The 15,821-nt window shown below is 44.9% G+C and overlaps 1 protein-coding gene across 1 annotated transcript in view; it reads left to right on the forward strand.

Moving 5' to 3' along the window:
• Positions 1–15,821, forward strand: part of NLK (nemo like kinase) — a 53,064-nt gene that overhangs the window by 32,998 nt on the left and 4,245 nt on the right. The window contains exons 2-8 of the mRNA XM_054394381.1: positions 426–555; positions 2,053–2,108; positions 7,216–7,322; positions 8,419–8,504; positions 9,405–9,614; positions 11,544–11,645; positions 15,454–15,540. Of these exons, the coding sequence (XP_054250356.1) occupies positions 426–555; positions 2,053–2,108; positions 7,216–7,322; positions 8,419–8,504; positions 9,405–9,614; positions 11,544–11,645; positions 15,454–15,540 (778 nt within the window). The remainder of the gene's footprint in view (positions 1–425; positions 556–2,052; positions 2,109–7,215; positions 7,323–8,418; positions 8,505–9,404; positions 9,615–11,543; positions 11,646–15,453; positions 15,541–15,821) is intronic.

Raw genomic sequence — 15,821 nt, forward strand, 5'->3', positions numbered from 1 at the left:
AAACCCAACCTGTGTAACTCAGGACATACTTTACTCTTACTAAGGTCTTATTTTCTGGAGGGGGAGGTGAAGGTGTTTGTCATCATGTCCACTCCTCAGCTCAAGGTGTTAATCTGCCTTTGAGCTACGTTCTGTGCTGGTGGTGGGAAGTGTGTGCCCAGTGATGTCCCTATGCCCAGCCACCAAGCCTGCCTGGCTGTGTCCATGTGTGCTGTGACCAAGGACTGACCACACTGCTCTGAGTCCAGACTGCAGCACAGGCTGTGCTGCCCTTGGCTCAATGCTTCCTGCCCTAGAAGTGTCTTCACGTTGTTTTGACTCACTGCCTAAGCTGAGAAATGATAAGAACTCTTAAAATATTCTTTTCTGCTGGAGATAATTTGTCTGACAGTGGTGTGTGATCTTCTAAATCTTTTATTCTGTAGGTCAGTAACAGATCCACGAGATGGAAAGAGAGTTGCACTCAAAAAGATGCCCAACGTCTTCCAAAATTTGGTCTCTTGTAAAAGGGTCTTCCGGGAGTTGAAGATGTTGTGTTTTTTTAAGCATGACAATGTAAGTAAATTCCAAGTCTTTGATAAAGCCTAACTGTAAGATGGAGCTAGCTACAACTGCAGTGTTTCCTTCCTTCTAACTTGCAGAATCTCACAACTGCTTTGCAAGCTCTCTAATGTTGCACTTAGCAGATTTCCTGGGAACTCAGATACCGTTGGTGCAAACAAACACTATCAAAACTGGAATTATCCCAAATCCAAGAGGATTCCTAATTTCCTTTCCAAAAGGCTTGCAAACAGACAGGCAGTCCACTTCCACCTAATCTGATTTGAGGCTAAATGGGATAAATGTTGAGCTGCACAAAGTTATGCCAGCTGGGGGGGTTTCTCTTCCAAACTGTTTCGTCCTCCGTTTGTTGGAGTTTGTTGCTCAGTTTTTGAGGCAGAGTGGTTGCATAGCACTCCCAAATCTGCTTTGGGTCAAGTCAGCTAGGGTTGAGCTGAAAACATGTAAAAAAATGGTTTGGATTGACCCCTAGGGTTGTGTCTGAAGAGAATCAAAAAGTACTTCTAGAAGCTGTTCCCCAAGTGTCAGTGGCTGTGGTAACTCTCCCACTGATCAGCAGTAATGAGTGTGTGGGGAGTGCTGTCTCCTAGTGGGATGGGATCAGGAAGTGGGGATCTGTTTTCAAAGCCTATTTCATTGCTTTTCTTCCTCTTTTAAAATTTACCCTTTTGAATCTGAGGGGTTTATTTTAGTCAAGCACTGCATTCAGTGCTGGTGGTAGGTGGGCTGCCTTGCAAGCCTGTGTCAGATTGCAGAGTCCTCACCACCACTGTCACCAGTGCTTGGGAGATGGATTCTGGGACAAAATTTCTTCTGAGCTGGTACTTTAAGTGCTCCTCACTAGAGTCTTTGTTATGGAGAAGATGGTACTGAGAACTATAAAATTAAATAAAAGCATCTCTTTAAGCACTCAGAAGTTGAGCCTGATAGCCACTGAAATTTGTGTGCTTCACTTAAATGTTCCCAGGACAGGATCTCAAAGGCCACACCAAGGTTGTGTTGTTTCCTGTGAGAGGATGGGAATTCTGTGCTGCTGTTTTTCTGCCTTTTTGCTTTGCACAGAGCTTCTGGTTCAGAATTACAAACATTGGGCTTTGCAGTTCCCACATGGAAGCAGAGTATCACAAAGCTGTTAAAGGTGAAAGGCAGGACAAAGTGTCATAGCTTTTGCTAGAATAACTTCTTTCAAATCAGCTCTGATTATGTATATATGAAATTATCCAGTTCTTATTGAGTAGATAAAATTTATGCTTTTAAGCTAGCACTTGAACAGCTGGGAAAAGTCTCTTGAATTAAAAGCAAGAGAGAGAGCCCCTGACTGTACAGAATATCTGTGATGGGAGTCTGTTGAATTCCCACACCTAGTGAGACAGAACATTGGGGTAGAATGGAGCCAAGCTCTGTAAGAAAGCTGCAGCCTGAATGGCTTTTTGAAAGGGGATTGCTTTTGTTTGACTGGGACAGGTCTTGATCTTGTGTGGTGTTTCCTAGGTACTCTCTGCCCTCGACATCCTCCAGCCTCCACACATTGACTATTTTGAAGAAATGTATCCTAACTGTCCAAAGTAGAGCACCTAATTGAGGTAGGTGTTGTTCTCATTAGCTTAGAAACTGCAAGGAGCTGCTGGGATCTGGGCAACAGAGCTACAAAACCCTGGAGCCTGTATCCAAACAGTTTTATTTAAAGAAGCAAATCTGTCCTCTGAAGAACTCTTAACTTTTGTTAACATTGGAGGTGAAATGGTGAAGAGCTGAACATGAAGCTTTGATTATGGAAGAGCCAGCAAGTGCAGGGTAGTGTCTGGGTATTTGCCAACAGGTACTGCTGCCTCCCAAACTCAAAATGATTACCAGAATCTGCCTGTAAAGCAGGCAGGACACTATGAAGTGTCTGTTGTGGGCTTATATAAGAGACCTGCCAATCATTTTCCATCTGACAATGGATGCCTGTACCTTCAGGAGCATACAGAAAGGGTCGTTGGGGTTTATTTTCTAAAATGACATCATTTTTATACAATCATCATTAGGACCTGAGAGCTTTTGCTGCTACCTGGATGCACAGTAATGGTTAGGTTTGAAAGAGCAATTAATGCACTGTCCCCCAGATGTCCACATCTTGTGTTCTGTGTCTCCTACCAGTGGCTTTGTTATGTTGGTGTCAGTCTTCAGTGGAGCTGCTTGAGGCTTGAGTGCTTCACCTTCTTATGGTTAGGCTTTGGCAGGTTGGTTGTTAGTTACTGCTGGGCCTTAGCTGCTTTTCTGTATGACCCACTTTACAAGACAGTTAATGGGTGGGGGAAAAAATGTCATTCTTTATTTTTAGAGAAACTGAACTTTGTGAGATGTGGTTTGATCTATTTATAAGACTTTGAATTGATTGGTGAAGAAAGTTAGGGGTATTTTAAACTTGGTGATTTCAATCTAACCAGAGCAGGATTTACTGATTGCTAAAGAAATCCACTGGTAGAAAATATTGCTGTGCTCTACCAGGGTACCTGCAGCTCTGAAATTTTGCTTTGCTCTCTCTCTCTCTCTCATGTGAGCAGTGCAGGAGCAGTCTTCATAAACTGGATTTTGGCTATTTGCACTCATTCAATGCCCTCATTTTCTAACAAGTCTTATGAGTTATAGATCAGATCTAGGTTAAGGATTACTACTTCCCTCGGCTTGTACAATCAAGAATACTTAAGTGGGATAAGCTTAGTTTCATGAGCTTAGCTACTGCCAAGTTTTGAATCTAAGCCCAGAAATATTAGTTGCCTTCATGGTTTGCTGATTTTTAAGTCATTCTGACTAGTATTTTATAGGGCTGCCTGGTTTTCAGGTTGAATTTCTTGGCTCTGAGAGTGGTAAGTGAAAACTGTTTACTTTGTGCAGTCTCCTTTCTTCTTTTGAAATCATTGCAGTAAGTGCACTCCTGACCCTTAAATTCATTAGAAGAATGAATGAATAGGTGTTTTAACTGCATGTGCTTCTGCTGGCTGGAGGATAAGGAGAACTTGTGTCAGATCTATTGTAAGATCAGGTCACTACACTCCATGTATAGAGGATATAGTCTTAAGGACTTCTTTTGTTGATCCACCGTTCCTAAAGATGCAGCAACATTCCATGTTTACAATAAGGCTTACTGATCAGTGAGGAAAATGGGAAGGGATTGAGCTGGCTCCGTTTGATTTCCTTTATTCTCTTTGAGGAGTTCTGGTGCCCTGCTTGGGGAAAGAAAAACCCAAACCCAAACAGTAAGAGAAGGCCCAAAGTGCAGATTTGAAGAGGTCATGAGGCTGTGGTGTTCTAGGTGCCTGTCTTGAGAAAATAAACGAGAAAGAGGCTCTTTAGTGAGCTTTAGGTTTTATATGTTCAGCACTGAAGTTCAGCACTGTGACAGTTTCCTCAGAGCAGAGATGTTCAAGTCCCCAGTCATCCTCACAGCTCTCTGTTGGACTCTCTCCAGCACATCCCTGACTCTCCTGAACTGGGGAGCCCAAAACTGGACTCAGTATTCCAAGTGTGGTCTCGCCAGGGCAGAGTAGAGGGGGAGGAGAGCCTCCTTAGACCTGCTTGGTCACTCTCCACAAGTCCACAGAGTTGAATTTGGAGGTGAGCAGAGCCCTAATAAAGAAGCCCCAGGTCAGTGTGAGAGCCACCACATCACAGGGGGCTTCACTGCTTTCTGAAACTGCCCTGTCCCTTGGTGAAATCTCCCACCTCAGCACCTCTCCCAGTCAGCAGAGCCAGTGAAGTTCTCTTGTGCCATGCCTTTGCCTTGGTGATTATTGTGGAGTAAATTGGTACATTTGTAGTTCTAATTTTACACAGCTACTTAACTAATTACTGCTGTCAGTGGCAATTTCTGTCTGGTGGGGATGTTGGGTTAGCTACGTGCCACAGGTCCAGCAACCACCTCACAGCCAGCATCTGATGCTTCAGCTTGCACAGGAGACCTGCAGGCACCTGTTAGAGGAGTTGGCTGAAATCCTGGAGGAATTTGGGTGTCACTTTTGCTCAACATTCATAGCAGTGGCTGGAGCCAAGGCACTGACCTGCTCGGGTACCAGCTGTTAAGGAGCTGCCACATTTGTCAGAGGCAAGAACATCAAGCAGGAGCTGCTTTCCCTCTTGTTTAGAGACCCTCATTAAATTATCCAGAGACAATAATCAGATAGCTGCTGCTCAAGTTAATGGCACCTCTGAGCCCCTGTCAAGAGAGCTTTATGTAATGTGCAGCAGACCTGGAGTGGTGCAGGTGCCATTTCAGGCCCTCATTTAATTTAAGCTGCTTTAGTTGGCATGGCAACTAGTTGAGACATCTGGGAGACATTATGCTTGGGATTGAGATTTAGGAGGATTTGTGGTGTTAGCAAAACAAAAATCTTGTCATCATAAAGTGCAGAGTAATGCTTTGGGACCTTTTTTTTTGTTGTTTGTTTAAATGTTTTACATTAAACATTAAAGCTCTGTTGCAGCCTAAAGGTAACTCCCAAATTTTAAAAGGTTGGTATAAATATTTCAGAGGCCCTTTGCAAAGAGGAAAAGGCAAATTAGAGGACTTAACATTCTGGTGCTGCAGGGTTGTTGTTTTTTTTTTTCTTTATGAATGCAATCTTAATTGGGAGGATTTTGGTGTTAGTTTTTTTGGGGTTTTGTTTTTTTTTTTTTTTGTCCAGAAGTTGGCAGTATTTAATTTTTTAAATCCATTTTTGTATGGTGTGCTGGTGGCAGGTGAAAAGTTTGGCTGATAGGTTTTGGCTGGGTAGAGTTTGCAGAGCAACAGATGGAAGGGGAAGATGGATTAGGTATAGAGATGAAAGAAAATGTGAAGTTTTCTCTAGATGATTGCAAGTGCAGCTTGACCTGTGCCAGGGACCTGCTGATGGTGGGAAGGACAAGCAGAAGTTCCTGCTGAAGCTCCCTTGCTTACCCTCGTACCAAGAGATAAACATCTCACCTGAAGTCAGGGTTTGCTATTACATTTCAGGCTTGATCTGGAGCAGAGCTGGTTGTAAAGAGCATTGAACCACCTGATAGGATAATGGTGAGATTTAAAACCAGCCTGAGCCCTCCCACTGACCCAGTTAGCTTTGCTCCAGAGGAAAGGTCAGGGCAGCACACTCCTAAAAATTCCACCCCGAGGTCACTGAGTTCATGGAGTTACCAGAGCTCGTGCCTGGCAGATGCAGAGGACAAGTGGGACTGAGGTAGAACTTCCTCCTGCACAGCAAACCCCAGCTTCTACCTGAGGAGCAGAGGCAAATACATTCCCCTCCAGCCTTTGGTGGCAGCCACTCCTAGCACTGAGCAGTTGGTGGGTAAGGGAGGCTGAGAGTTGCCCTTCCACTGTGGATGGATCTGGGACACCAAGGGAGGGTACTGGATGGGGGCCAGGAGATGCAGCTGCCTTTCAAACTCCCTCCTTGATCTTCCGCATGGCCCTGGCAGCATGCACTATGTCTCTGCCACGCTTTTAACTGGTTAGACACAGGACTTGGTGTGACTTTGTTAGCTTTGTTGCAAGAGTTTTGAGCTCTCAGCAGCGCAAGTTGAGCCCTTTGCAAAAGTTGAGGTGCTGTGGTTTTGCTTTAAACTCTGCTCTGAACCACAGCTCCAGAGTCAAAACTTCATTTACCAGCATTGCTCTGAGTGAAGCAGAGCCCAGCAGAGGACAGTGGAGGCAGCTTCTCTGAGACCCAACAGGCTCTTCATCACTGCTGATCCCCAGCAGCCTCTGCCAGCCTGGGCAGATGTGGTTGAAGTGTCCGAGGGTTTATCTCGTGATTTCTGCACATTCTGTTACTGCAGCATGCTCAGGAAGTGGACACTGGGATGTTGGGTTTGTGGGTTCAGATACACTGCTTGCCTCTCCCATGTTTCCCCTTTTTTGAAGCAGTCTGTTTAGTGCTTCCTGAACAAACCCAAACCCCTTCCTAACACCTCAGCACAGCAGCTGCAGCTCCCTGTGTCTCCAGCTACTTGTGTCAGCCAGCAGTGAGCATGACCACTGCCACGTTCTGCAGATCTGAGCTTTCTGTTTGGGGTTTGGTTTTCCTCCAGAGAGTTTGTTTATTATTTTTTTTCCTCTTTTTCTTCTCCTATTGTAACTTAGACGGAGTTTGACACCTGGGGTTTGTATGTGTATGGTGCTTGTGAAGGACAAATAGTAGGTCCTGGGTAGATTCAGGGAAGCATTTGTGTTTTGATAAGCCCTCATTGCTGAGCAGGTAGCGACCTGCAAGGTGCTTTTGGTAGGCAGCTTTCACAGGCTGCCCTTGCCAGCTTGCCTGCTTAAACCATGCTGATCTATGCCTGCCATGAAGACACTGCCACAGCTGTTTGGAACTTGTGGCTCACCAGTCTGAAGGGTTTCAAGATGCCATTAACCATATTGAGATTTTATTCTGTTTTCTGAGTTGTAATCTGACTTTGCAATCATTTTGTAACAACGACCTTCACTCAGAGGCTGCCTTATTGAGTCATCTGTTTGCTTTCACAACCTGTGCTCTCTTTTCCTTCTTGTAAGAGTCTGGAGGCTTGACCCCTGAAGCAGCTTTATTGTTTTTCACTCAATAGCTCTGGCTCAGATTCCTAGGACTTTAGAGTAAATGTTTCAGGAGATTATGTGCTGGACTTGCTGTTTTTTCCTTAACTAATAAATTGAAGATATGTTGTCACTGAATTGATGCAGAGTGACCTCCATAAGATCATCGTCTCTCCTCAGCCACTCAGCTCAGATCATGTCAAAGTTTTTCTTTACCAGATTTTGAGAGGTAAATTTTCTGCCTTTAAATTTAATGACAATTCTGTAGTGGTTTGGTTTAGGGTTGGGTTGGGTTGGGTTTTGGTTTTTTTTGTTGGGGTTTGGTTTGGTTTTGGTTTTGGCTTTGGCTTTGTTTTGTTTAGTTTTGGCTTGGGTTGGGTTTGGTTTTGGTTTGGTTTATTTTGCCTTGTTTTGCTTTACTGTTTTGCTTTACTGTTTTGCTTTACTGTTTTGCTTTACTGTTTTGCTTTACTGTTTTGCTTTACTGTTTTGCTTTACTGTTTTGCTTTACTGTTTTGCTTTACTGTTTTGCTTTACTGTTTGCTTTGTTTTGCTTTACTGTTTTGCTTTACTGTTTTGCTTTACTGTTTTGCTTTACTGTTTTGCTTTACTGTTTTGCTTTACTGTTTTGCTTTACTGTTTTGCTTTACTGTTTTGCTTTACTGTTTTGCTTTACTGTTTTGCTTTACTGTTTTGCTTTACTGTTTTGCTTTACTGTTTTGCTTTACTGTTTTGCTTTACTGTTTTGCTTTACTGTTTTGCTTTACTGTTTTGCTTTACTGTTTTGCTTTACTGTTTTGCTTTACTGTTTTGCTTTACTGTTTTGCTTTACTGTTTTGCTTTACTGTTTTGCTTTACTGTTTTGCTTTACTGTTTTGCTTTACTGTTTTGCTTTACTGTTTTGCTTTACTGTTTTGCTTTACTGTTTTGCTTTACTGTTTTGCTTTACTGTTTTGCTTTACTGTTTTGCTTTACTGTTTTGCTTTACTGTTTTGCTTTACTGTTTTGCTTTACTGTTTTGCTTTACTGTTTTGCTTTACTGTTTTGCTTTACTGTTTTGCTTTACTGTTTTGCTTTACTGTTTTGCTTTACTGTTTTGCTTTACTGTTTTGCTTTACTGTTTTGCTTTACTGTTTTGCTTTACTGTTTTGCTTTACTGTTTTGCTTTACTGTTTTGCTTTACTGTTTTGCTTTACTGTTTTGCTTTACTGTTTTGCTTTACTGTTTTGCTTTATTTTATCTTCTTTTTTTTTCTATCCTGTTTCTCACTATTTATTCTCAACACATCCTCACCTTGATTATTTTAATTTCATTTCATGTTTCAGGTCTGAAATATCTACATTCTGCTGGCATTTTACATCGAGACATTAAACCAGGGAACCTCCTTGTGAACAGCAACTGTGTTCTGAAGGTGCTCCTTAAATTTATTGCAAATGTCCATCTGTGTGTGCTGTTCCTTATAAACCACTTGCTGTTTGTTAAACAGAAACCTTTAAGGTGAACACTTCTCCTGCAAGTCATTCTAAAAGGCAAAAAATCCCACAGATTCATTAGAAATTATGAAGGAAACAAACATTTCCCTCTCCTCTTTTCTGCCTTCCTCTCCTCAAATTGATGAAGGCAAGGCAGAGAGGATTTGTCTGTGGCTTGGTGGGCTCTCTCCTGCCCTCAGCAGCTGAGGAAGGCAGGAGGTTTCTTCAGGAGCTGCAATGTAATTGTTCAGTGTGCAGGTCACAGTGAAGGTGACCCAGGATGCCCAAGCCTCTACTTCTCAAGCACGTGAAATTCCAGAGGGCTTCAGTGTGCTCCATAGTCCATGCCAGGTATAAAAACTCCACTGATGTGCTGAGAAACTTTGGGTCTGTTTCCTTAACCCTTCTGGTTCCAAACCTTTGCAAAAGCTCTCAAAGCCAAAGCGAGCTGAAGGCTGAACCTTTCTGGGACACTTTGAGGCATGGCATCAACAAATGAAGTCTTCTTTGGGATGAGACATTCTGCACCCAGAGGGATCTGCATTTCCCTCTTCAGTGCAAAGCTTTTTTACTCTTTTTGGTTATGAATATTGTAATGCTGACTGAAAAAAGTGTACTGTGATTTCCAAGGAAATTGCCCCAAGTTGAAATGAATGTGGAACAAAGTAGCAGAATCTCTTCCCATTCCCCTTGCCCTTTTGCTGGTGCAAGTTACAGCCGATCGATTTATTCGGAATGCTGCTTGGGGATTTTCCTCCTTCATTCCCAGAAGGTTGCCTATTTGAAATGCATTAAGTGTTTTGGTTATTTTAATTGTTTTATTTACCTTCTCAATTTAGATTTGTGATTTTGGATTGGCCAGGGTGGAAGAATTAGATGAATCTCGCCACATGACTCAGGAAGTTGTCACTCAGTATTACCGAGCTCCAGAAATCCTGATGGGCAGCCGCCACTACAGCAATGCCATTGACATCTGGTCTGTAGGCTGCATCTTTGCAGAGCTGCTGGGCCGAAGGATATTGTTTCAGGCACAGAGCCCCATCCAGCAGGTAGAATTCCATTTCCCTTCAGCCTTTTTTTTTTTTTTCTGCTGCGTAATTTGGTGGAGTCAGCCATGCCAGTCAGCGAGACCTGGGCAGGCTGGAGAGCTGGGCAGGGAGGAGTGGAATCAAATCCAACAGGGACGAGGGTAGAAATGGCATCTGGGAAAGAACAACCCCATGGACCAGTAGAGGCTGGGGAGTGACCTGGTGGCCAAGAAAGCCAATGGCATCCTGGGGTGTATTAGAAGGGCTGTGGTGAGTAGGCCAAGAGAGGTTCTCCTGCCCCTTCACTCTGCAGCCTTGTGAGGCCACATCTGGAATATTGTGTCCATTTCTGGGACCCTCAGTTCAAGATGGACCTTAGGGAGCTGCTTGAAAGAGTCCAGCACAGAGCCACAAAGCTGCTGGAGGCAGTGGAACATCTTCCTGTGAGGACAGGCTGAGGGAGCTGGGGCTCTGCAGCTTGGAGCAGAGGAACCTGAGGGGTACTCTCAGTCCTCCTAATAAAGATGTGAAGGGACAGAGCCAGGTTCTGCTTAGGGATGTCCAATGACAGGACAAGGGGCACTGGGTGCAAGCTGGAGCAGAGGAGGTGCCACAGAAACAGAAGGAAAAACTTTTGTACTGTAAGGATGACAGAGCCCTGGAGCAGGCTGCCCGGAGAGGTTGTGGAGTCTCCATCTCTGGAGACATTCAAAACCTACCTGGATGTGTTCCTGTGTGACCTTCCCTGGATGATCCTGCTCTGGCAGGGGGGTTGGACTGGATGAGCTTTGGAGGTCCCTTCCAACCCCTAACATCTGTGGTTCTGTGCTACCAATGATTTTGAAGCTCAGATGTGCTTTTGTTTTACCTGGTTTGCAGACAGGCAAAAGCTCCCAAGCTGCCTGGAAACACTGAAATGCTGGCTTGCAGACAGTGCTAAATGGAGTGGTTATTAACCTTCACTTCTGAAATGTGGATTTTTTGTGTAATCCTCTGTAATCTGCTGCAGTACCAAAGCCTGCTGTAGCATTTTATTGAGATAAGGTAAAGGTGCTGTAACTGAGATCAAGCCTTTTCTAACAGCTGATACAAGAAAGTAAAGTTTTCAGCTGAGACCTAACTGGAGACAGAGTGTTGGATGCACAGTGTTGGCACCTGAGCTGTTGAAGCTGCCAGTTACTGGTGTTGCTCAAACTGCTCACTTCAGTGATGATCACAGTGAATATTTTATTACCTTGCATAGCTATGGCTAGGTACAAAAGCATGAGCTGCAGCAAGATTCATCCCCATTGCAACAATGAGCAGGCCACTCTAACCCACCTGTATCTATCTGCCCTGGAGGGCTGCTTTTACTGCAGAGACAATAATGCCTGCAGCAAGCTGTTGGAGGTGGCTGCATTTAGCCTTCTGTCTAAGAGAAGGAACAAGATGTGCTGACATAAAAATGTTTATCTTCAGTGTTGCTGTGCTCATCTAGAGATTAGAAGCTACCTGGCATTAAAAGCTGTGAGATCACACACAGTGACTGACAGGCTGTGCAAGCACCTGCCAGCCTTCTGCTGAAGGTGACATTCCACGCTCTGGATGGACTCTGGCAGTAAGCAGAATCCGTTTGGAAGGATCAAGGTGGCAGGAAGAGAGGATTCTGCCAGCCTGGTGCAGCCATTTCCCATCAGCTGCTCAAACTCTTAATATATAATATTTATATATATTAGATACTAGGAAAAGGTTCTTTACTGTGAGGGTGGTGAGACACTGGAGCAGAGAAGTTGTGGCTGTCCCATCCCTTGGAGTGTTCAAGGCCAGGCTGGGTGAGGCTTTGAGCAGCCTGGAAGGTGTCCCTGCCCACGGAACTGGATGATCTTTCAGGTCCCTTCCAAGCCAAAGCATTCTGTGATTCTGCGGTGACTCTCTGGCTGTGTGTCTGAGCTGTGTGTCTGTTCCCTGCAGCTGGATCTGATCACAGACCTGCTGGGCACGCCGTCGCTGGAAGCGATGAGGACGGCTTGTGAAGGTGCCAAGGCACATATACTCAGGGGTCCTCATAAACAGGTAGGGCTGGAGACCAGTAGCTCTCTGTGCTGGGTCAGGACAGGCCAGCAGGCAGGATCTCCTCAGAGCAGGCCACCACTGGTGTGTCGCTGCTGTCTGTCACATCTTGGCTAAACTCTCATGGCCTGTTTGTTCATAAAGGTTTTGTTTGGCCACTGAGTCTCAGAGCTGCCTCCGCTGCCAGCCCCGGGGTGGCTGAGCTGCTGCAGTGCCCTGGGCTGGTCTGCAGGTACTCAAATTGTTGAGACAAGGTGGAGTTGCACTAGGAAAGTGCATGTCTGGCTTCTGCCTTGTGTGGAGGTTTGACTTGCTGCACAGGTGCAAGTCTCGTTGTGACAGTGACAGTGTTTTGATAGCTGTTTTGAATGAAGGTGTTAAGTTTAAGTGATAGTGTTGGCAGGAGACATAAAATTGGCAGTGTAGTTCAGAAGGCCCTGGAGGGACTCCTGCTCTGGCAGGATCAAGTGCTAGAAGTGGGAATCACCCATTGATCACATCCAGAGAAGACCAGTCCAGCACCAGAGGGTCCCCTCACACCTCTGTGCAGTGACCTGAGTTGTTTGTGACAGGCTTCATGAGATACTGCAAACTGAGATACCACATTCAACAGAAGTGAAGTAAAAGAACCCCAACAAACAAAACAAAAAAGAAACCAAACCCAAACCAGAAAGAAAAGGCAGGGTGATGGCATTCTGCTGAGTGGCCCATAAAAAGGGCAGATGAAATAGACAGCAAGAAATGCTTGTGCAGGAGTCCATAGTGCAGCAATCAAGCCATATATCCACCCAGTCTGGGCACTTTTATGATTGTCATACAGTAAAAATTAACAAAATTAATAACCTGAACATGTTAATCCAGCAAATCTTGCCAGTAGTTAAGTTTGCATCTTTGTTTTCTGCGTGCTGAAGTCATTTCTCACATCTCTCCCCACCACAATAGTGGTTACCATAGAAATGAGCACTGAATATAAATTCTGCTCTATTATTGCCACGTGGGAGTTCTGCCTCCCTGGCACTTTCAATTCACTACATCAAGTTGTCTCTGTTCCACTTCATGACAGGTTTGGTTTGTTGGTTTTTTGGTTTTGTTTTTTTTTTCCTTATAACATTAATAACAGAAGGATTTCCTGAAGACTTTCTCCACCAGTTCTAAGCCAAGCCAAGCCTACTTTTCTGCTCTCACCTGCTGGAAGAGTTGTAACTTTGAAGCTATGCACTTTTATGGTTTGGGAAGTTTTATTGTGATAAAAGGTGGGAGAAATCCATCCCCTGTAGACATAAAACCATGGAACAGTGCACAAATGCATCCAGATACTTAGAACATTGCTTTTACATGGTGATAATTTGATAATTGCTTGACATTTCCAAAGGGCAGTGGCTGTGCTCTTGGTCACAGCCAGCAAGGCCTCTGGAATTTGTTTGTTGGCCTTGCTGAGTTCGTAACCAGGATGTTCTGTCAGGAATTGAAATGGGGACAGGAATTTCTTCTGGTTTTCTCTTCCCAGTGCTAAGGCTGTTCTTGTACATCTGAGACTGTGTCTCTTGACCCACTGAGTGATGGGAATACTAAAAAGCAAGCGAGGTGAAGCAGTATCAAACGTTCCCAACACAGATTTTATGTCCTGTGGCCCCTTAGCCATAGGAAACAAACCATGAGCAGTTAGTTCTGTGTCTGTGGAGGACAGCAATGCTCACTGTTCGTGGGGTGCCATGGAGGCTGAGCACCCTCTGGAGCTGAGGTGCTCAGCTGCACCTTGCAAGCAGGGGTTGATTTCTAAGGTGATCTTTCTCTGTCTCCAACTTCAAGCACATTTCATGTCTGAGTGCAACTTCCTGGCTTTTCATCTTTTAAAATGGAGATTTTTGCAGGTTATAAATAGCTAAATGTTGCCAGTTTCTTAATTAGATTAATAGGGAGAGAACACCAAGTTGGAAACTGGTGATTACTTTGTCACACAAACTATTTTTACTTGATGTAGGTGAGCACAGGAGGAGGTGAGGGGTGAAGCGTTTTGCTGCTTTATGTAAAAACAGATCAATGCCTGAAGTTTTTGACTCCAAACCCCCACCCCACTGTGTGTTGGCACAATGAACATTTGCATACTACATTGCCAGCTTTGTACTGACAAAATTCACTTCAAACTGCATGCAGTGAAGTGATGGAGTTGCTTAACTGGCAGCCCTGGGCAGAGGCTCTTCCCTCACATTCCCAGCACAGAGTCAGGAGGGGTTTGAGCTCCCTAGGCAGTCATGTGCTGCCCCACCTCTACAAGTGAAATGTTTTGGAGGTTGCTCCCTGCCTGCTGTGGTCCTGGTGTGCTTTGGTACAGGAAAGAGAGATCCAGTGGGATGCACCTTACTTGCTCAAAGCCCTCACTGCTGATTCCATGATAAATCTTCCAGCAGTTCAGTTTTCACCACTTCCAGTGCTCTGGTCAGGACTGTTTCTGAACTCTGGCTGTGGACTTAGTTGCAGTTTGCTGTCCTCAAAAGCTGTCTACAGCCAGGTGCTCTTCATCTCACTTAGGGAGGAAAATATTTGCCTTGATTTTGGAAACTGACTTTGTTGTAGCTATAAATAAATAAATAGAAGCACATTCCAGAGTCCAGGATCTAGCTCATGCTTTGAGATGAGAGGCAAACAACAGTAATGGTATTGTTAATGAGTTTTATTCATTTGGGGCAATTTCAGGCAGTTCTCCTTCCCATGTGCCAGGGCTGTGAGGAAGGGAAGTGTCTTCCCACGTTGCTACTTTAGTGTCAACAACGAATTCCAGAGTCACTTTGTGCCATTGGCAGCTCCCTGTGCTCAGTAAGGTCTTGTTGAAGCCTCATCAGCCTGTGGAGCTGGCTGGTGCTGCCAAGCCTGGAGAAGCAGCTGTCCTTGCCCTGCAGCTGTGCAGTCCTTGTGCTCTACAGCTGGATCCATGCATGCCTCCAGTGCCAAGATATGGGGAAGGTTGTGTGCTCCTGCTGCCAGAAAGGGCTGGGTGTGCCCAGGCCCTACAGCCTGCCTTTACTGGGGTTATTCCTACCAGAAGGGTTCTTCACCCTGAGCTAAAACTGGAAGCTCAGCCTGGGCAGGCTGGTGTGGCTGTGAGTGAACAAAGTGAGGAGAAGCAGGAGGGAAATGCTCAGCAGAGTTGGTTTCTCTGGGGCTAACTGCAGCAAGAATTGTGCTGCTGCTGCTTCCAGCTTCTGGGCTGCTCCAGATTTTTCTACCTGTGCAGTTCATGCTCCCAGACACCCACTGCAAAGGAAGGGGAGTTCACCAAGCCCCCTTCCCCCTCCCCAGACCCCCCAGCCCTGCTTGCTGGCCTATTTATCACTGTGTAAAAGGCTGAGTGCCTGAAGGTCATTGTAATTGTGCTGCATGTCACTGCCAGTTAGACATGGATGGCCTGGGTAAGGAAAAGCAAAATAATCCATAGTTTGGCAGTGATTGAGATCAGAAAAATGAAATACTGGAAATGATGTGGGTAACCAAACCCCTGAGCAGCCACAGCTGAAAGTGGGGGCCTCTATAGAAGAAAAAAAAAAAACAAAACAAAAAACTAGGCTTGCCCAGGGATTACATCTGAACTAAGGGGCAGGGGGGGGGTGGAATAATCAATGAGATCTCTGTTGCAAGTGCTGGGGTTTGTACCAGTGATTATTGGCTGGGAAAGCCTTAGGTAGTGCCTGTCCTTTGTAACAAGACATTTGTCCTTGGTGCCCATGGAGCCAGGCGTGCTCTAGCAGGGTTTGCTTGCTGATGGATCTGACAGAACAACTTATCTGTACTTCTCTTTCTCCTATTTCCCCTGCAGCCATCCCTTCCTGTCCTATATACACTCTCCAGTCAAGCTACACACGAAGCAGTTCATCTCCTTTGCAGGATGTTGGTCTTTGATCCAGTGAGTATGATTTCAAAAGGTTTCTGCTGCTTCTTGTTTGAACAGCTTTTGTTGTCTGCTCCTTAAATGAAGACGTCAAGTGAAGGACTATTTAATGATCTTCTTCTGGGCTGCATCTCACTACTTTGGGTCTTTGAAAGACATGGAAGCATCAGCTTATAATTGGTCAATTAATTTCCCCCTGGAATGGGGGGTGGGGTGTTGCATTTAAAACCCAGTGATCTTTTGAAGAGAGCTGGGATGGAGTGGGAAAGCTGAGGGTGTTCATGAATCATGCTGTC

The sequence above is a fragment of the Indicator indicator genome, chromosome 30, assembly GCF_027791375.1.
Source record: "Indicator indicator isolate 239-I01 chromosome 30, UM_Iind_1.1, whole genome shotgun sequence".
Classification (NCBI taxonomy): Eukaryota; Metazoa; Chordata; class Aves; order Piciformes; family Indicatoridae; genus Indicator; species Indicator indicator.